At 44.3% G+C, this 21,033-nt stretch overlaps 1 protein-coding gene across 9 annotated transcripts in view; it reads left to right on the top strand.

Annotated features, from left to right (window-relative positions):
* Positions 1–20,669, top strand: part of LOC101394007 (uncharacterized) — a 58,478-nt gene extending 37,809 nt beyond the window's left edge. For 5 of the 9 annotated variants that reach the window (XM_087421957.1, XM_087421958.1, XM_087421956.1 and 2 more), the window contains 4 exons: positions 1,467–1,538; positions 3,994–4,230; positions 6,822–6,948; positions 16,247–20,669. In XM_087421957.1, coding sequence (XP_087278083.1) covers positions 4,198–4,230; positions 6,822–6,948; positions 16,247–18,906 — 2,820 coding nt within the window. In that variant the 5' untranslated portion in view covers positions 1,467–1,538; positions 3,994–4,197 and the 3' untranslated portion in view covers positions 18,907–20,669. Of the gene's footprint in view, positions 1–1,466; positions 1,539–3,971; positions 4,231–6,821; positions 6,949–16,246 lie in introns of all 9 variants that reach the window. The other 4 variants (XM_087421960.1, XM_087421959.1, XM_087421961.1 and 1 more) reach the window with 3 other exon arrangements.
* Positions 20,670–21,033: the final 364 nt, after the last annotated feature.

The raw sequence follows: 21,033 nt of genomic DNA, 5'->3' as shown, positions 1-21,033 counted from the left end.
TTGTCTCTCATCATTATTGCACAGAAGCACCCTGATCATGCCTGGCAGTTGTAACAACTGTTGAAACCTGTTGCCTCTTCTACAACCAGGGCAATTTTACCACTTGTCCAAAGACAGAAGAGGCCTCAGTCATCTCAGGTGACGTTTTGTGACACAGCCATAGAATTCTCTCATAAAGAGTGTCAATGCTTAGATTCTGCTCACAGAGATTTATACTCGGATGTGGTGGTGTGGATTATGAGAACCTGTTTTTTCTAATCTTCTGCCACTCTGAGTTTCCAGGGAGCCTCCTAAGTAAATGTCTGAACTTCTGTTCCGTGTTCCCAAGGAAGTGAGCAGCTCCACTGTGCTGTTCCTGAAGCTTGTCTTCCCATTTCAGCAACATCCCTCAATTTTTCCTCTAATCCTTCTTGTGGTGGCCTCTCCTCCAAGGGCTATAGCTTTGTAGGACTAAGGTGCGAGGGGTCATCTTAGTGGAGGAAGGGAAAGAGTGCTAGAGGCTGGTGGCAAAAACCTGTCAAAAGGTATGTTTCCAGTTGAGTCACGGTGAATTAGGCAAAAGGAATCTTTGTAGAAACGATTCTTGTAGGAAGCATGAAGAGACATTTTAGGATGTCATAGGGATACTGTATTCTAAGATCCAGATGAAAAGGAAGTTGAGGGATCGCATCTCCACTTAATTATCTGTATTTGTCATAGCATCTGCTCTAAGGTGTACCTCATAACAAGTCAAAGAGGTATTTTACTTTTGAATGGCAAATTATTCTTCTTACGTTCACTTAAGGAAAATCTACTCCTGGTTTTTGGCTAAGAAAAGCTGTCGATTAGATGGAAAATCACTTTTTCTCTAAAGGTGAGCTTCACAGACCAGATATGAACTTAGGTGTTAGAGGAAGTGAAGAGCACAGAAGATGGTTTCCAGGAACATTTTCCAATGTCTGATAAATGACCATGTGATTTCACAGACCCTACATAAACGCTGGAGATCTAACTCTTTGTGAGCCCTAGGAGCATTTACATTAAAATTATTTTGTGAGCATTCCTATTGTTTTTCATTAGTACACTGCCATAAATTATCCATTTTAAGCAGATTAAAATCGCAGTAAATCTCATGTTAATTTTGCGTTGGAGAACCAAGGCAGTGAGACAAAGTATAATCTTTCACATGAATGTAGGCTCAAAATGATGGCCTTGAATCCAGAATGCCCTTCTCAGTTTCTTTCTGATTCTACCATTTTTCACATACTAATTGCTTATTTTTGACACATTCCCCTATCTCACTGTCTGTTCCTGCCTCTGTGTACAGGCTGTATTCTCTGTGCTTCTCTGCTGTGTTTAGAAATCATTGAGATATCTGAGTCGAGGGGGGCTGTACGTTTGTGCCATTTTCTAACTCCCAACATGGAAGTTTATTTTCAAGAAATACAGGGGAAAAGACAGTGATTTGCTTTATTGCTATATTTCAGGTTGGAGTTCAAGATGGAAAATCCATGAATATCAACACGGGAGGATATTTATAAAGGCGATTCATCCCAAAGGTTAGTATAGAATAAAAATTATAGAGTAGTATCTTAAATGCTCCAAGTTTCACAAGGACTGGGAATATATACTGCAGGTGGTGGGCGTAGGGAAAGCAGGTAGAACATTTCTGACAGTGACCGTCACCTTTGCAGAAAGCCCCAGTGGGGAAGATGTTTATGAATACAACAATTTGCTCTTCTCCTGGGCACAGAGCTCAACCTCATTTCCCAGCCCCCTGCACACAGGGGTGACCAAATGACTGGTTCTTGTCAACAGAATGGGATTCGAAGTCACCTGTGTGGAAGTGGTGTGACTCCACTTCCCTCTGGTTTCCTGTTGGTCAGCTCGATGATGCCAGGGAAGCCTTAAAGCCACATGTTGACAATAGAAGGTGTCTTGGTCCCTGAATCACTGTGTGGTGCAGAGCTTCCTGATGCCACACACAGACATACCTATGAGTGAGAAAAAAACTCATCCTTTGCTAAGCCACTGAGATAGTGTACATTTGCGAAATCAGCTACGTTTAACCTAGGCTAACTTACATCTTGAGATACAAAGAGATCATACAACTCTTCTAGGGTCAGAAGGCTGCTGGGGACAAACCGAGGTGATAAGCCTTAGCAGTTGGATCTCAGAGCCTGACTCTTATCTGATACCAAGCACTCCTCCCCCAGTAGCAGTGAAGAGTGGGTTGAGTCAGAAGCACAGAGGGACCATAGGCCACAGGGCTCCATAGCCACCCAGGTCTCCAGGGAGGTCACAACAACAAACTCCCACTGACTGGCAGAAGCAGTGGGCCCCTCACTGTCTGCAGGCTGCAGTGCCTCCCACCTACTTGGCTCTAGTCTACCCATGCAGGTGGGTACATATAGAGAAACAAGACACACTTAAAATTGCCTAAAGATATAGTTTGTATCCAGATTGCAATCAATCTGCCCTAAAGAACAGGTACTACAAGTGAGAAAATTGAGAAAATTCAGCTCTGATAACACATTTATCATAATTTTAAATATTAAGATGTGTGATTAAAGTTATTGAGTTTATGAAAGAGCTCTTACATTTTAGAAACACATTCTGAAGAGATTATGCATTAAAATACGTGATGTCTAGGATTGTAAGTGAAATAATATACTAATGTGCATGGGGTAGATGAAACAAGACCAACTATGAAGGGATAAATAATGATGGAAGATTGCAAAAACACTGCAGCCACTGTCCCATACCAAAATAGCATTTATTTTGTTGTTCTCTTTTTGAGATGGATGTCAGATGCCAAAAGGAATTGAATATGGTACGATATGGAGTAAGACACATTAAGTAAAGTGTTGCTCCATGAACTAGACACAATATTTAGCTATACAGGTGTTGTCAAACCTGAAGTGAGTTCGCTCGGCCGTTGCGCAGCAAGGCAATCTCTGACACCAGGTGTAGTGGAAGAAAGTGGGAGTTTTATTACAAAGCGCTGAGCAAGGAGAACGGGTAGCTAATGCTGTAATCTCAAACTCCTGGAAGAGCTCCAAGCAAGGTTTCTTATTTGGGGTTTTAGGTAGGAGAGGGGAGCGTGTGGCTAAAGTTTGCAATCTATCATTGTAGCGCCCAGTGCTTCTGGGACATGCTTAGTCACACGGGGGCTGTCAGCAAGCTGCTCTCTTAGAAGTGGTCCTCTGCCTGTTCTGGAAGGCAGGCTCCAAAACTTTATTTTGTTTCCCACATCAACCTTGTGGGTACAAGGGATGGTTTCACCCTAATCCAGGGAAATTTTAACCCCTTCACTCTTAAGTTTCACAGGCAGGAGGCAAGTTTTCTGTGGGAACCACTGTCAGAGATCCATCTGTGTACTCCTGCGTCAAGGGGGCCCAACGTCCATCCCGTGCCTTCCTTGTCATGACACTATCCCACTATCCAGAGTATTTCTTTTGTCTTGATCAAACCTACTCAGACTGACGATACTTTATCAGCTGAAGTTTCCAGTGGCTCCCTTATGTGTCTAAGTGACTCTATGCCTTGGTATGTACATTTGGATTGACGGGTTTGACGACATCTCGAGGGATATTTGTAGACTCTGGGAACATGGTGAGCTTCACAGAGTCTGAAAAAATGTCTCCAAACCCTCGGGCGATCAGTTGCAGACAGTCCTCAAACTTCTGAGTACGGCCCCTTTAAGAAGCAAAGCCGCTCCTGGGCCTTTGGAATAGAGCTGCCATTTCCCAGCGCCCCTCACGGTGTGGCCTCCCCTTTTCTGCGGGACTTCCGATACGGAGCGTCCTGGGTGGGTTGCTGTGGATTATGGGAGATGCATTACCCAGAGGGCTGTGCGACCTCTGGCAGTGTCTGTCAGCCAATTAAGTCAGAGAGACGGCGCGTTTCCACGGGAGGCGGTACTGTCGGGGCGGGACTTGCGGCGTCTGAGTTCTGGGCATCGTGTTGGCTTTGCGCTGGTGTTCCCACAGGTCTCTCACTGGTCCCTCACAGGTCCGTTGTCCCGGAGCATTGGGTCGCGGCTGAGGTGACAGGACTGAGAAGGCGTGAGAGGAGGCGCCGTCCCCGCTGCATAGGGCGGGTTTGAGGCTCAGGGACGCCGCCCGCAAGACCTGCGCCAGGGCCGGGACAGGGACCACCGTGCCCGCGTCCCCTCCTCTCCCGCGGCTCCTGGCCCCGCTCCGCCCCTGGAGTCCGATGGCGGCGGCCGTGCCGAGGGAGCCGGCTCAGGTCAGTGCTCGTGCTCCGCGCCCTCCCCGCCCTCAGCCCAGCCCAGCCCTAGAGCCCCGAGTGCGGGCGCCGCTCACGGGCCTGCAGCCCAGGCCCCGGTGTCCGCGACGGGGAGGCGCTCGTGGGGCCTGTTTCTGAGAGCCGGGGTGACGGGTGTGGGAGAGGGTCCCAGGGGAGGGCCCGCGGGGGAGAGGCGTGGAGGGCGACTCAGCCGGGAGGAGTCGGGGACCTGGGGTCCGTGTTCTGTGTGGAGAGAACACTGTGAGGAGGAGTGTTGCCTGGACTGGAGGCTGAGAGGCGGTTCTTTCAATCCGAGGGCCCTGGGAGCCGTGGAGGGTTGTGAACAGAAGAGGGACACAGTGTGTGTTAGAGTTTTAAAAGCTTTCCGAAAGCTGTTCAGTGAGAGAACAGAGTGGAATGGGGGTGATGAGGACAGTGAGGCACAGGGATTTGAGTCCTCGTCCAAGGTCATAGAGCTGGTAAGAGGCAGCTGTGAGGACTGAGGCACGGAGATTAATAAGTGAACCCGAGGTGACCAAGTTCCAGGGCTGGGCTGGGATACAGGGGAGGCCTGTGCACATTTAGGGTAGCCATGGGTGTTTGCCTGTTCCTGCAGCTTCTGACAATAGAAAAAGCATTTATGAAACTTACACAGGGAAGAAGAGAGCATTCCAGTTCCTCAGTGGCCCTCACACCACCTGTGTCAGGGATTTTGGTGACTTAAGTCTCTTCCTTTGCTGTATTTCTGGCTTTTGGGAGTAGGGATTCTGGTGATACTCTTAAGCCCAGGGTCCATAGTGAGGCCAAGGGTAACATGTAGGTGTTCCCATTTCTGAAAGTTGGTGTAAACAGGTGAGAAAGGTTATCCCAGGAATGGATACCAGCATGTGCAAATATTTGGAGATGTGACTGAGTTGGAGATAGGGGACAGCAGTTCTCCATCGTTTCTGTTAAGAACATAGAGTCGGCAGTCTAGGAAAAGGACTGTAATGTGGCTGCCTGAGAAGTTGGGCATGTGTTTGGGAAGCAATGGGAGGTTTGGATAAGAGGAGGGAGTTGGTTTTACCCTGGTTTAACAGGCTGCATCTGGCTGCAGGGTGGAGACTAGATTTTGGGGTTAAGGGAGGAGGCAGGGAGCCCAGGAGGAGACAATTTCCATAACCCAGATTAGTGTTTATGGAGCAGAGTGGTGGCCATAGAGGTGAGCAAGAAGTTGGACACTTTGTCCATTTTTTTAAGAAGCGTTGTAGGTGAGGGAGAGGAAGGGGAGAGTCGAGGATGACTGCAGTGTCACCAGTCTTAGTAGCTGAAGGGGTGCAAGCTCCAGGTGGGATGTGGAAGTTACTCACAGATTAATTTTTCTTGGGAATATCACAAGCTTCTCTTGGCCCTGTTAGGAGTCTGAGGTTTCAGAGAACAGTGAGTGGAGGCATCAAATGGGCAGCTGGACACAGGTCTGGAAATCTGAGGAGGGGTTCAGGATGGAGACATTGAAAAGTGGTGGATGTTGTGTGGACCAGGAAGGAGCTTCGTGTTACATTTAGTTGGGGATGCAGGTCATCGTGGCAATGCTGTTAGCTGGTCAGAAAGGAGGATGCATGATGAGGAGTGGTTTTCTTGTTCTCCACTTAATAAGGTGCAAAGGTGCACACAAACCTGGGTGAAGGGGAGAAGTGGTCATGGTGACCGTATGGAAGAGAACATGGTCTGGCAGGTGACTAAGGCTTCCGTGGGATGAGTGGACATGAGATGGCTGTGGAGGCAGAGGAGTAACTGAGACAAGATGACACTGAGGCCAGGGCACCTGTTCCTTCACTAATGTACAGCTTCACCAGAATTTTCACTAGAATGGGGCCTGGGGTGTTCAGTGTTGATGGTGGATAAGGTATAGGGCAAATGTGGTCATCTGTGAGAGTCACTGTGCCTGACACAGAGACCGTCAGGGCTGGAGTTTTTAAGGAAGGTCGTGTGGAAAGAGGAGGGTTGTGGTCTGTGAGGAGACAGGAAGTGCAGCACAGAAGTGGAAGTAGGTCATGGGCGTCTGTAGTTCACACGTGCTTCTTAGTGGCTAATATTGAAGCAAGGATCAGAGGTATAGAGGAGGCCTTCAAAGCAGCATTTGCAGATTTTCTTAAATGCCTAGCTGTGGGAGTGCAACTGTGGGCACTGAAGATGTGAGAGAGGTACAATCTACAGAATGATGTGCACATGGAGAGGACGTGTGAGCTGATGGCCCTAGGGCCGTGGTGTTGGAGACTGAAGGGTGAAGCACGGGCCCATGTTTTGCTGTGTCCTGGAGTCCAAATCTGGAGACTCCAGGGGAATTGATTGACAGGATGGGTGGGACCCTACAGGCCAGGACCAGAGCTTGGATGACGTCTCTGTGCCCCCCTGCCTGATGTTTCTGAGGGCTGAACACAGTGAATAAAGGGACCCTGAGGATAGGGTGGGAATCAGTGGCACCTAGGCCAGAATTCCTTTGAGGTGGGGAGCTCTGGAGGAGGATGAGTGTGGAGTAGATGTGTGGGGAGATGGATTGTGGGATCCCAGAGAGAGAATGTTGATGGTTTCATCTGTCCCGATCATAACAGGACAGTGTGACCTTTCACGATGTTGCCGTGTACTTCTCCCAGAAGGAATGGAGGCTCCTTGATGAGGCTCAAAGACGCCTGTACCTGGATGTGATGCTAGAGAACTTTGCACTTGTATCCTCACTGGGTAAGACTGTCACAGCCTCGCCAGAGACCTAGACTAGGCTCTATTCCCCCCTCCACAGCCCTTCTCAATCGTTTCATGTGGACAATGGACACTAATTGCTTTCTCAGTTTTCTGGGTCGTTGCTATCTTGCTAGGGCTGGGGTGTTTGCCCTGCCCTCTTCTCTCCCTTTCAGCCCCAATACCTGCTGTACGGAACCCTCGTAGGAAAGGATTCCAGGTTTGTAGTGTTGCAGTGAGCTTAATGGATTCCACCATACTTGCCCCCTCTCTGGAGCACTGTATCCAGATCCATATCACTTCTGTGTCCCAGGTTTTGATCCCTTCTTTTCCCTGACATTTCCTCATGCCTGCTTCTGCCAGGCATGCAGACATTGTCATGGTCACTACTTACCTGAAGCATGGGATAGTTTTCAACACCTCCTGCATGGTTTGTCGTGTTTAGATCTGTTTTCCTTTTGCTTTTTCAATGTTGTCTGGCTGTAAAATTATATACATTCATCCCTTGGTATTCATGGGGGTGTTGGTTCCAGGACCCCTCTCATGGATACCAAAACCTAAAGATGCTCCAGTTCCTCTTGCAAAATGGCATAGTCCTTGCATATAATCTACGCCCAGTCTCCTATATACTTGAAATCATCTCTAGGTTACTTTATAATACCTAGTACAATGTAAATGCTATGTAAATAGTTGCCTACACATCACTTCATTCGTGTGGATTCACCGTAGTGCTCGGTGCCTGGCAAATTTAAGGTTTGTTTTTTTGAAACTTTCTGGAATTTTCTTTTTTCAAATGTTTTTGATCCCTGGTTGGTTCAATCCATGGATACGGAATCCTCGATACGGAGGCCAACTGTATATTAAAATGTACAACGTGATGATTTGATATATTTGTGAAATAATTGCCACAATGAAGTTAATTAAACATCCATCACCTCATACAGTTACTTTATTGTGTTATTTTTGTTAAGAATGCTTAAGATCTACTTTCAGTAAATTTCAAGTATACAGTAGAGTATTATTAAGTATAATCATCATGCTGTACATTACATCCTCAGAGCTTACTCATCTAATAACTGCATGTTTGTACCTTTGACCAACGTCTCCCCATTTCCCACATGCCTCAGCTCCTGGCATTCTACTCTCTGTTTCCATGATTTTTATTTATTCATTTAGGTTTTACATTCCAACCAGAGTGAACAAGGGTTCCCTTACATCTACACCCTCACCCACACTTGTTATCTCTGCTCTCTTTGATGGTAGCCATTTTATCAGGTGTGAGGTGATATCTCACTGTGGTTTTGATTTGTCATTTTCCCGATGGTTAGTGAGGAAGAGCATTTTTTCATATACCTGCTGGCCATTTGTGGATCTTCTTTGATAAAACGTCTACTCAGGTCCTTTCCCCATTTTTAATGGGATTGTTCTGTAGCTATTGACTTGTACGAGTACTTTATGTATTTTAGATATTAACCCCTCGTGAGATACAACATTTGCAAACATTTTCTCCCTTTTCATTTTGTTGATTGCTTCCTTTGCTATGCAGAAGCGTTTTAGTTTGATGTAGTGCTCCCTGTTTATTTTTGCCTTTGTTGCTTGTGCTTTTGGTGTCATATCAAAAACGTCATTGCCAAATCAATGTCAGGGAGCTGTTCCTCTGTTTTTGTTCAAAGAATTTTACGTTTTCTTGTCTTACTTTTAATTCTTTGATCCATTTCAAGTTAATTTTTGTGAGTGATGTAAGGTAGGGTCTTACTTCCATTTATTTTGCACGTGCATATCCAGTTTTGCCACCACCATTTATTGAAGAGAATATCCTTTCCCCTTGTGTATTCTTTTTTTTTTTTTTTAAAGATTTTATTTATTTATTTTCTTTTCCCCCCCAAAGCCCCAGTAGGTAGTTGTATGTCATAGCTGCACATCCTTCTAGTTGCTGTATGTGGGATGCGGCCTCAGCATGGCCGGAGAAGCTATGCGTCGGTGCGCGCCCGGGATCCGAACCCGGGCCTCCAGCAGTGGAGTGCGCGCACTTAACCGCTAAGCCACGGGGCCGGCCCTCCCCTTGTGTATTCTTGTCACCCTTGTTAAAAAGTAGTTCATTATATGTGTGTGGGTTTATTTCTGGGCTCTGTATTCCATTTCACAGGTCTGTGTGTGTGTTTTCAGTACCATACTGTTTTGATTACTGTTTTATAATGTGGTCTGAAATCATGAAGTGTGATGCCTCTAAATTTGATCTTCTTGATCAAGATTGCTTTGGCTATTCAAGGCCATTTGTGGTTCAAATTTTTGGATTCTTTTTCTATTTCTGCTAAAAATGCCATTGGAATTTTGGTAGAGATTGCATTGAATCTGTAGGTTGCTTTGGGTAGTAGAGGTATTTTAACAATCATAATTCTTTCAATCCAAAAACATGGACTATCTTTCCCTTTATTTGTGTCTTCAGTTTCTTTCATCAGCCTCTTAGACTTTTCAGTATACAGGTCTTTTGCCTCCATGGTTAAATTTATTCCTAAGTGTTTTATTGTTTTACATGCTGTTCTACGGGGGACTGATTTCTTAATTTCTTATTGAGATATTCCATTGTTAGCATATAAATGCAACTGATTTTTGTGTGTGTGTTTTATGTTTTGCAAGTTTAGTGAATTCATTTAGTTATTTTATTTTATTTTTTTTGGTGAAGAAGATTAGCTCTGAGCTAACATCCGATGCCAATCCTCCTCTTTTTGCCTGGGAAGATTGGCCCTGGGCTAACATCTGTGCCCATCGTCCTCTACTTTATATGGGACGCCGCCACAGCATGGCTTGACAAGCAGTGCATTGGTGCGTGCCCAGCATCCGAACCTGCAAACCCTGGAGCTGCCAAAGCAGAGTGCGTGCACTTAACTGCCTGTGCCACTGGGCCACCCCCCATTTATTCATTCTGACTGTTCTTTAGTGGAGGTGTTATGATTTTCTTTATATAAGATCATGTCATCTGCAAATACAGACAGTTTTACCTCTTTTTTCCTGATTTGGATACCCTTCATTTGTTTTTCTTCCCTTATTGCTCTGGCTAGGACTTCCAGTACTATTTTAAATAGTTGTGAGGATGGCAGATACCCTTGTCTTGTTCCTAATCTTAGAGGAAGAGCTTTTACCTTTTCATTGTTGAATATGCTGGAGCTGTCAGCTTATCACATACGTATGGCCTTTGATATTGAGGTACATTTCTTCTACACCTAATTTTTTGAAAAGTTTTATCATGAAAGGATTCTGAATTTTGTCAAATGCACTTTCTGCATCTAGTGAGATGATCATATGATGTTTTGCCTTCATTCTGTTAATGTGGTATAGCACATTTATTGATTTGCATATGATGAACTACCTTGCGTCCCAGGGATAAATCCCACTTGGTCACAGGTTATGATTCTTTTCATGGGCTGTTGAATTTGGTTTCCTAGTATTTTATTGAGGTTTTTTACATCTGTGGTCATCAGGGATGTTGGCCTGTAAATTTCTTTTCTTGTAATTTCCTTTTGTGGCTTTGGTATCAGGTTACTGCTGGCCTCCTAAAATGAGTTTGGAAATGTTCCTTTGTCTTCACATTTTTGGACGAGTTTAAGAAAAATTGATATTAATCCTTCTTAAAATGTTGGTAGAATTCATCAGTGAATCTATCTGTTCATGGCCTTTTCTTTCTTGGGAGATTTTTGATTACTGATTTAGTTTCCTTACTTGCTATTGGTCCACTCTGATTTTCTGTTTCTTCATGATTCAGTGTTGGTAGGTTGTACGTTTCTAGAAATTTATGTTCCTTCTAGGTTATCTAATGTGTTGGCGTATAACAGTTCATAGTAATCTTAGGATCTATTTTTGTTTCTGTGCTGTCGGTTATAGTTCCTCCTCTTTTAATTCTGAGTTAATTTATGAGTTTTTTGTACTCTGTTAGTCTAGCTAAATATTTGTCTATTCTGCTTATCTTTTTAAAAAACTAGCTCTTAGTATTGTTGATCTTTTTATTGCTTTTAGAATTTCTTTTTTTATTCATTTCTGCTCTGATCTTTGTTTTGTTCTTTGTCCTGCTAACTTTGGTCTTAGTTTGTTTTTCTAGTTCCTTGAAGTGTAAAGTTAGGTTGTTTGAGATCTTTCTTTTCTCTGAACACCACCATTTATCACTCTAAAGTTTTTACTTAGAACTGCTTTTGTGGGCCAGCCCCATGGCTTAGCCGTTAAGTGAACGTGCTCCGCTGCTGGCGGCCCGGATCCCGGGCGCGCACTGACCACTGCTTCTCCAGCCATGCTGAGGCTGCGTCCCACATACAGCAACTAGAAGGATGTGCAGCTATGACATACAACTATCTACTGGGGCTTTGGGGGGAAAATAAATAAATAAATAAAATTATAAAAAAAAACAAACAAAAACAACTGCTTTTGCAAGTTCTATATGTTTTGTGTTCGTTTTCGTTTGTCTCAAGATATTTTTTGATTTTCCTTTGACCAATTGATTTGTGAAGGGTGTGTTGTTTAATATCCATATATTTGTGAATGTTTCAGCTTTCATCCTGTTACTGATTTCTAGTTTTATCCATTGTCTTAGTAAATGGTACTTGATATGATTTCAGTCTTCTGAAATTGGTTAAGACTCGTTTGACATAACATGATCTGTCCTCAAAATATTCTGTGTGGACTTGAGAAGAATGTGTATTCTACTCTGGTAGGATGGAATGTTCTGTATATGTCTGTTAGATGCATTTGGATTAAAGTGTCATTCAATTCAAATATAGCCTTATTAATTTTCTGTCTGGATATCCACCGATCGATGATGAAAGGGGGGTATCGAAGTTCCCTCTGAATATTCCACTGCTGTCTTTTCTGCGTTTTTTTCTCATCTGTTTGTATTTGCCTAATACTTAATTTAGATACTCTGGTGTATGGTGCATTTATACATACAACTGGTACGTTCTCTTGATGAATCGACCCCTTTATCATGATATAACGACCTTGTTTGTCTCTCATGACAGGTTTTGACTTAAAGTCTATTTTATCTATTATAAGTATAGCTACACCTGCTACTTGGTTTTGATTTGCGTGGGATATCTTTTTCAAACCCTTCACTTTCTGCCTGTGTGTGTCCTGAAGGTTGAAGTTACTGTATTATAAGCATTGTATAGTCAGACCTTTTTTTTTTCCATTAGTCACTGGTTTGTGTTTTTTTTAATTGGAAAAATTTCTTAGGACCTACATTTGGCATTTGTTAAATATTGTCTGGCTGTTTCCTGATTCCTTAGTTCCTTTCTTCCTCTCTTGTCTCACTTTGTGATTTCTCGTTGTGGTATGCTTTCATTCCTTTCTCTATCTCTCTTGTGTATCTATTATAGGTTTTTGTTTTGTGGTTACCATGAGGCTTATATTGGACATCTTATATTTATAGTGTTCTATTTTAAGCTCATAACAACTTAACTTTGATCACATGCAAGAACTCTACTCTTATACCCCCACAAAAACTCTACTCTTTTATACCCCCCCATTTTAAAACCCCATTTTATGTTTTTGATGTCACGATTTACATCTTTTTATATTGTGTAACCATTAACAAATTATTGTGGGTATAGTTACTTTTCATACTCTTTATTTTTGATCCTTTATACTAGACTTCAGTGATTAAGACACTATTATAGTATTAGAGTATTGGAATTTGACTGTATACTTACCTTTGCCAGTGTATTTTATAGTTTCATGTTACTGATTAGTGTACTTTCATTTCAGCTTCAATCTCTCTGGTGTATTTCTTGTTGGGTAGGTCAAGTGGTGATGAACTCCGTCAGCTTCTATTTGTCTGGGAAAGTCTTTTTCTCTCCTTCATTTCTGAAGGGCTGCTTGGCTGGTAAAATATTCTTGGTTTGCACTTTTTTTCTTTCAGTATTTAGAACATCATTCTCCCGTCTCCCAGTATGTAGTATTTGAATTAAAAACCACTCATATCCTTATGAGAGTTCCCTTATATAAGATGAGTTTCAGGGCTGGCCCGGTGGCTTAGTGGTTAAGTGTGCACGCTCTGCTACTGGCAGTCCAGGTTCGGATCCTGGGCGGACACTGACGTACCGCTTCTCCGGCCATGCTGAGGCCGCGTCCCACATACAGCAACTAGAAGGATGTGCAACTATGACATACAACTATCTACTGGGGCTTTGGGGGGAAAAAAAAGGAGGAGGATTGGCAATAGATGTTAGCTCAGAGCCGGTCTTCCTCAGCAAAAAGAGGAGGATTAGCATGCATGTTAGCTCAGGGCTGATCTTCCTCACACGCACACAAAAAAAGATGAGTTTCTTTTGTCTTACACTTCAGAAGTGAGTTTTATTATGTGTCTTGGTGAAGTCCTCTTTTGATTGAATTTTTTTGGGGACTTATGAGCATCATATATCTGGACGTCCACTTCTCACCCCAGACTTGAGAAGTTTTCATCCATGATTTCAGTAAGCTTTCTGCCCCTTCCCTCTGTCTTCTTCTCAGGCTCCCATAATGCAAACATTGTTTTGTTTCATGATGTCCCATAATTCATGTAGGTTTTCTTCACTCTAGTTCTTTGGTCTTGGTTGTTCCTACTTTCACATTCATTCTTTTGACAGATCAAGTTGGCGATTGGTTCTCTCTCTTGCATTTTTGCATTCATTATAGTCTTCTGCACCATCATTTCTGTTTCGTTCTTTTTTATATTTTCTATTTCTCTGTTGAAAATCTCATTTTGTTCACATATTGTTTTCCTTTTTTGTTGGATTGTCTATTTCTGTTTTCTTGTAGATTGCTGACCTTCCTTGAAGCGATTATTTTGAATTCTTTGTCTGACAGTTCATAGATCTGTATTTCTTTGGAATGACTGATAGCTTATTGTGTTCCTTTGGGGGTGTCATGTTTTCTTGATTTTTGTACTTCTTGTAGCCTTGTGTTGATGTCTGTAAATTTCATGGAGCAGTCACTTCTTCCAGACTTCACAGAAAGGTTTTGGTGGGGAAGGTCTCCATCCGTGTGTGGGTGTGAGTGTGTCATCTTGATGGGGTGTGACATTTCCCACTACAGGAAGGCCCAGTGGCCTAGTATCTGTGCAGCTCTGTCACCTGAAGTCAGCAGTGGAGAATGTTGCTGGGGACCTCCTGATCTCTTTCTCTCACAGGAAATATGTTGACTGAGCGGCTCCCTTTTGATGCCAAGTCTGGCTCCTTGGTGCCTTCATGGTGGTGGTGGCATGGGTGTCTGATGTGCAGACACCTGTGGTACAGGTGTGGATCTGGGTTCTAGGGTGTGTACGGATGCGGAGCTATAGCAGTTCTTGGGTCCCTGATGCTGAATAGCCTACAGCGGCATTGACTTCACTGTGTAAGATGCAGTCACATCCTGAGCAGTGGTGGAGCCTGTGATCAGAGTACGGGTGAACACAGAGAGACAGAGTCTTTGGGGTCTGAGGAGCTGGCTAGCCCACAGCAGCCGTGGCTCTGGTGTCTGAGGTACAGGTGCTTGGGTGACAGTCATGCAGTCAGGTTATGGATTATGGGCAACCATGGAGCAGTTGTGGCTCTGGTGTCTGGGATGTGTGCAGTGTTGAGAGGGGTGGCAGTCCTGGTCCCAGAACAGAGAAATAACTCCTTCTTTTGTGGGGCGGCCAACTCAGCATATTATTCTCTGGCAGATGTCCCATGGCGATAGCTATTGGTTACTTTAGTGTGAAAGCTGCCAGTGTCTCTGCAGGTCAGGCAGCTGGGGTCCACACCTGTACACACTTGGCGTCCTCTGCTGTGCACACTGTGGGTTCAGCAGTTGTAGCAGGGGCTGTGGAGGTTCTCTGCAGCAGAGGCTGCTGGGGTCCTCTGCAGAGCAGGCCATTGGTGACTGTGATGGCATCTGCCTTTTGGCTGATAACACACAGCCCCTGCTGTTCTTAGTTCCTGTTTGTCTGCAGGTGTCTTCACTAAGTCAATGCTCCCAGTGATATCTTTTTTGTTTTTTTGAGGAAGATTGGCCCTGCACTAATATCTATTGCCAATCTTCCTCTTTTTTTTTTTTTTTCCTCCCCAAGGCCTCAGTCTATAGTTGTATATCATAGTTGTAGAGTTGTAGCTCTTCTATATAGGATGCCACCTCAGCCTGGCTTGATGAACCGTGAGTAGGTCTGCGCCCAGGAGCTGAACTGGCAAACCCCAGGCTACAGAAGCTAAACTTGCAAACTTAATAGCTATACAACTGGGCTGTGCCCGCCCCCCGGCCCCACCCCACAGCGATCCTTTTTGCATGGTTATTCTCCTTTTTATGTTCTGCTGTGTTGCTGTCGTATCTTAACTGGGCTCTTGAGCCCTCCAAGGGCTAATTTTGTTCATAGATAGCTGTCTAATTGTTTCTTGTTGGTGGCACAGGTTGGTTTCCTCCACCGTCCTGCTGAGATGACTCACCTAGATCTCATTTCTTTGGTCTTTTGTGGGCTGGGTTGTTCTGGGACAGTGCAGGCCATCCACCTCCTGTGATTCCCTTAGGACTTCTATCCTCCATGTCCCATGTAGTTACCCAACTAAGGCTTAGGAGGAACACTTCTCTGTGTGTCACAAGGTGGACATGACTCCAGCCATGGCGGGGTGGGCTCAAGGGGCCTGGCTCTGGTGACTGACAGCTGGGGATGGTGTGCCTCAGGCCCATGTTCACATCACTGCAGGAGCCTGTCCTTTTCAACCAGATTTGGTGCCATTGCCAGTCACCACAAGCTATTTCTACCTTTCCTTCTCCATATTGACAGTTTGGCAAGTTGTCAATTCTACTATCGTCATTTCCTCTGTGACTTCCAGCCCAGGGATTATCTTCACTTCTCTGGACTCCCAATCTGACCCCTTTCTCTCAGCACTCCTTGTGCAGTGCTCTTCAGCATTGGCACTCACATGTTGGGCTGTGAGGTGTGAACATATCCTTAAATTGACCTTGAGCAGCAGCTAATTTGTTGTGATTGGATTTTCATGGGCTTGGACTCAACTTCTATTGAAACTCACATCAGCAGCAGAAAAGATCCTGCAGGAAGCTGTGGGCAGAGAACAAGGTGTAGACCCTGCTTCTTGTATGTCACACCCTGTCTTGTATCCTTCCCCTGGTGAGGTCTCCACGACTCTGTCACCTTAGGGGCCCAGTAATGCACAGCCGCCAGCTGCTCCTTCAGCTGGCTTCCAACTCTCTTGTCTTGAAAAGCATCCCATAGATTCATTGTGAGATGAAACAGATGCACACTTGTGATGGGGTTGCCCCATCCCTGTAGTTAACTTGTACTTCACCAGGGTTTCTTTGTGTTTAGGTTGCTGCTGTGGAGCAGAGGGTGTGGAGACTCCCTTTGAACAGAGCGTTTCTGTAGATGTTTCATCTGCCAGGGCTCCCAGGGCAGCTCCATCTTCCCAGAAGACCCACCCCTGTGAGACATGTGGTCCAGTCTTGAGAGACATTTTCCACTTGGCTGAGCAGCAGGGAACACAGCACGGCCTGAAACTGTTGAGGTGTGGGGCTTGTGCAAAACAATTTGATTTCACTGCAAAGTTTCAACAGCACCAGGAGCAGCACACAGGAGAGAAACCCTTCAGAAGCAGTGTGGACAGGGCCTGGTTTGTGAAGAGCTGCAGATTCCACGTGTCAGAGAAGCCCTTTCCCTGGGGGGAGCTTGGGAAGGACTCCCTGGCCAGCTTGGGACATCAGCAGCAACAGACCACTCATACTGTGGAGAAGCCAAACAAAATCACCCAGGGCAGGACGCCTTTACCAGGCAGAAAAAGTCATCACACCTGGGGAGAATGCAAGAAAGCCTTCAGCCCCAAAGACACACTTGTTCAGGACCAGGGTTTCCACACTGGAAGACAGTGTTTTGTGTGCCATGAATGTGGGAGAACGTTCAGGTATAAATCGTCATTTGTTGTGCACCAGAGAGTCCACCCTGAAAGAAGGCTTCATGTATGTGGAGAATGTGGCAAATCTTTTATGCGAAGCTCAGCCCTCCTTCAACATCAAGGAATTCATACTGAGACAGGGCCACGCAAGTGCAGCAAATGTGGGAAATCCTTAAGCCACCAGTCTGTCCTCGTTCATCCCCAGAGGGAGCACAATGGAGAAAACAGCTATGTGTGCAGTGATTGTACAGAATCTTTTAGCCATAGCTCAATGTTCATTCAACACAGGAGACTTCAAGGTGGAGAGAGGCCTTATAAATGTGGTGAGTGTGCGAAATCCTTTACCTCTTGCTCTGCTCTCAGTTATCATCAGAGATCTCACACAGGAGATAGGCCTTATGAGTGTGGTGATTGTGGGAAATCTTTTATTTCTAAGTCTGTCCTTCGTTATCATCAGAGAGTTCATTCTGGAGAAAGGCCTCACGAGTGCAGTGAATGTGGGAAATCTTTTATCACTCGTACTGCTCTCCATTATCATCACAGAGTTCACACTAGAGAAAGGCCTTTTGAGTGTAATGAATGTGGGAAGTCCTTTATCCGAAGAAATCACTTCATTACACACCTAAGAGTTCACTCAGGAGAAAAGCCTTATGTGTGCAGTAAATGTGGGAGATCTTTTACCTTTAGCTCCACCCTCCAGTATCATCAGAGAGTTCACACAGGAGAAAGGCCTTACCCGTGCAGTGAATGTGGGAAATCTTTTACCACTAGCTCTGCCCTCCGTTCTCATCAGAGAGTTCACACAGGAGAAAGGCCCTATGTGTGCAGTGAATGTGGGAAATCTTTTACCTTTAGCTCAAGTCTCCGTTATCATTGCAGAGTGCATACTGGAGAAAGACGTTATGAGTGTAGTGAATGTGGGAAGTCTTTTATCCGAAGAAATAACCTCATTTTACACCAGAGACTTCACAAAGGAAAAAGGCCTTACAACTGTAGTGATTGTGCCAAATCTTTTAACAAGAGCTGGACACTCATTCAACACCGAAGAATTCATACAGGAGAAAAGCCTTATGTGTGCAGTGAATGTGGGAAATCTTTTACCCGTCGCTCTACCCTCTATTATCATCAGAGAGCTCATGCAGGAAAAACGCCTTACAAATGCAGTGAATGTGGGAAATCTTTTACTTCTAGTTCCGGCCTCCGTTATCATCAGGGAGTTCACGCAGGAGAAAGGCCCTTTGTGTGCAGTGAATGTGGGAAATCTTTTACCCGTAGCTCTACCCTCTGTTATCATCAGAGAGCTCATGCAGGAAAAACACCTTACAAATGCAGCGAATGTGGGAAATGTTTTACTTCTACTTCTGGTCTCCGTTGTCATCAGAGACTTCACACAGGAGAAAGGCCTTTTGTGTGCACTGAATGTGGGAAATCTTTTACCTTTAGCTCAGGCCTCCGTTATCATCACAGAGTGCACACTGGAGAAGGACCTTATAAGTGCAGTGAATGTGGGAAATCCTTTATGGATAGATCACAATTGAGTAAACATCACAGAGCTCACACTGGAGAAAGGCCTTATGAGTGTCATGAATGTGGGAAATCCTTTAGCCAAAAATCTTCCCTCTCGATACACCAGAAAATTCATAATAGAGAAAGGTCTTATGAGTGTGGTGAATGTGGAAAATCTTTTACTTCTGTCTCTAGCCTTGGTTATCATCAGAGAGTTCACTCAGGAGAAAGGCCTTATGAGTGCAATGAATGTGGGAAATCGTTTATCTCTAGCTCCAAACTCCGTTATCATCAGAGAGTTCACACAGGAGAAAGGCCTTATGTGTGCAGTGAATGTGGGAAATCTTTTACTTCTAGTTCCGGCCTCCGTTATCATCAGAGAGTTCACTCAGGAGAAAGGCCTTATGAGTGCAGTGAGTGTGGGAAATCTTTTACTTCTAGTTCCGGCCTCCGTTATCATCAGAGAGTTCACACAGGAGAAAGGCCTTATGAGTGCAGTGAATGTGGGAAGTTTTTTATGCGAAAATCTAAGCTCTCTCAACATTGGAGAGTTCACGCTGGGGAAAGGCCTTAATTGAGCAAGGAATGTGCAATTTCCTGTTCAGTGGAACGACACCAGTGGAAAATCTGAGGAGCCATCTGTCTGAATTGATTCTCATACATCTGAACATGCACAGTGGGGAGATTTCCTATAGGTTTCAGGTGTGCAGGAATCTTGTGTAAATATATTACCCTTTCTGACCTGTCCAAGGCTCTTTCTAGATTTATGTCATTCCTGGTTTCTGTGGCCAAAGCCACTTTACCTCACCTGAGAGCAGCATGAATTTTCTGTCTTCCTCACAGGAGATCTCAAAGCGGACACCAGCACTGTGGAGGGGATATCTTCCCCAGATCTACAAAGAGCCATGTGCCCTGATGTCCACAGTTCTTTGGGTGAGGGTCACTGGTTGTAAGACCGTTGGGTCCAGGGGAAACCATAATTGGTACAGAAACACTGGCTTAACAGGGAATGGAGGAGACTGCAGCCAACTAGGTGGAATGTGCCTCTTCTAAAAGTGCATCCAGAAAATGCTTCTGGGACAGTGACTGTGTAGGATCAGTTTGTACACAAATCTCAGGACCTCTAGGCATGTTTATCTTGTGTAGCTGAAGTCCCTGTCAGAGAATATAATAAAAATAATTGAAAGGTTTTGTGGATTTCTGTAGCCTCTCAGTGATGTTCACCTTAAGACCATTCTTGCACAGGTAGGGAAAAAAGAAAAAGGGGATTTGTAGTTGAGCGATGTGGGTCTTGTGACCCGGGCAGTGTTCGTGTTGACTCAGGTGCCAGTGTCCTTCGTTGCTTCTTGTATATGCTGCCACTGAAGGAAGACTGACTCCCAGAGGACATGAGGAGAGAGTTGGTGGAGTCAGTATAGTGTTGCTAGTGCCCACCATCGAGTCGACTCTGACTCTTGGAAACCCTGTGTACAGCAGAGCAGAACCGAGCTTTGTGTTTTTGCCCATCCTCTCACGTTTCGACAATATAACAAGACAGGACTCCTGCTATTCATAGGGTTTTCGTGGACGCTTTTTTCAGAAGTGGGTAGCCAGGTCCTTCTTCCCAGTCTGTCTTTGTCTGGAAGCTCTGCTGACACCTGTCCACTATGGGTGCCCTGCTGGCATTTGAAACACTGGTGGCATAGCTTTCAGTGTCACAGCAACACGCAGCCACCATAGTATGACAACCAACAGATGGGTTGTGGGGTTCCCTGACAGCCTGGCAGTGAGAGCTCTGAATCTTAACTGTTAGACCACTGCAATGCAGGGTAGTAGTAAACTTATTTTCCAAAAAAGAGTGGGACATATAGATTTTTTTTTCTCTGGAGCCAACTTTTAAGGATTTATTATGGTATAATTTACATGTACTAAACTGCATGTGTTCAAAGTGTACAATTTGATAAGTTTTGACATAGGTATGAACCTCTGAAACCATCATCACTGTTCTGAGAGTGACCTTACCTGTCTCAGTATATTTACCTCACGTGCTATCACATCTCTTTGCCCTTCCCACCTCTCCAGCTAACCATTCATTTCCTTTCCCTACAATCAGATATCTTTGCATTTCCTTGAATTTATATGATTGGAATCAAACTTGTTTTCTCTGTTTTTTTCTGATTTCCTTTATGTTTCATAACTAATTTGAGATTCACCACTGATATTATATGAGTAGCTCATCTTTTGCTGAGTAATATTCTTATAATTGGATATACTACTGTGAGTTTATCCATTCATCTGTTTATGGGCTTTTCGGTTATTTCTGTATCTCGACTATGGAAAATAAAGCTGTTAAAAAGACTTGTGTCAGTTCTTTATATGATTGTATTTCTTTTATCTTTTGTCAATAACATAGAGTGCAATGCCTGAGTCACAGGGTAGATGAATGTTCAACTCCTGAAGAAACTGCCAACCCGTGATCGAACATGATTGCTCTGTTTTGCACTCCCAGCAGGAGTGTGTGAAAGTTCCATTTCCTCCAAATCCCTGCCAATACTTGATATGGTCATTCTTCAATTTTAGCCTTTTGATAAATGGGTTGTGGTATCTCAGTGTCGTTTTAATTGCATTCCCCAAAGAATTCATGACTTTGAGCATTTTTTCATGTCTATTTGCCAGTTTATTTTTTGTACAATTTCTGTTCATCTCATTTGCCTATTTTCTC

This window comes from Ceratotherium simum, chromosome 33, assembly GCF_057802395.1.
Source record: "Ceratotherium simum simum isolate JZ-2026a chromosome 33, ASM5780239v1, whole genome shotgun sequence".
Lineage (NCBI taxonomy): Eukaryota > Metazoa > Chordata > Mammalia > Perissodactyla > Rhinocerotidae > Ceratotherium > Ceratotherium simum.
Note: the sequence above shows the minus strand (reverse complement) of the source record. Positions and strands in the feature narration are given on the sequence as shown.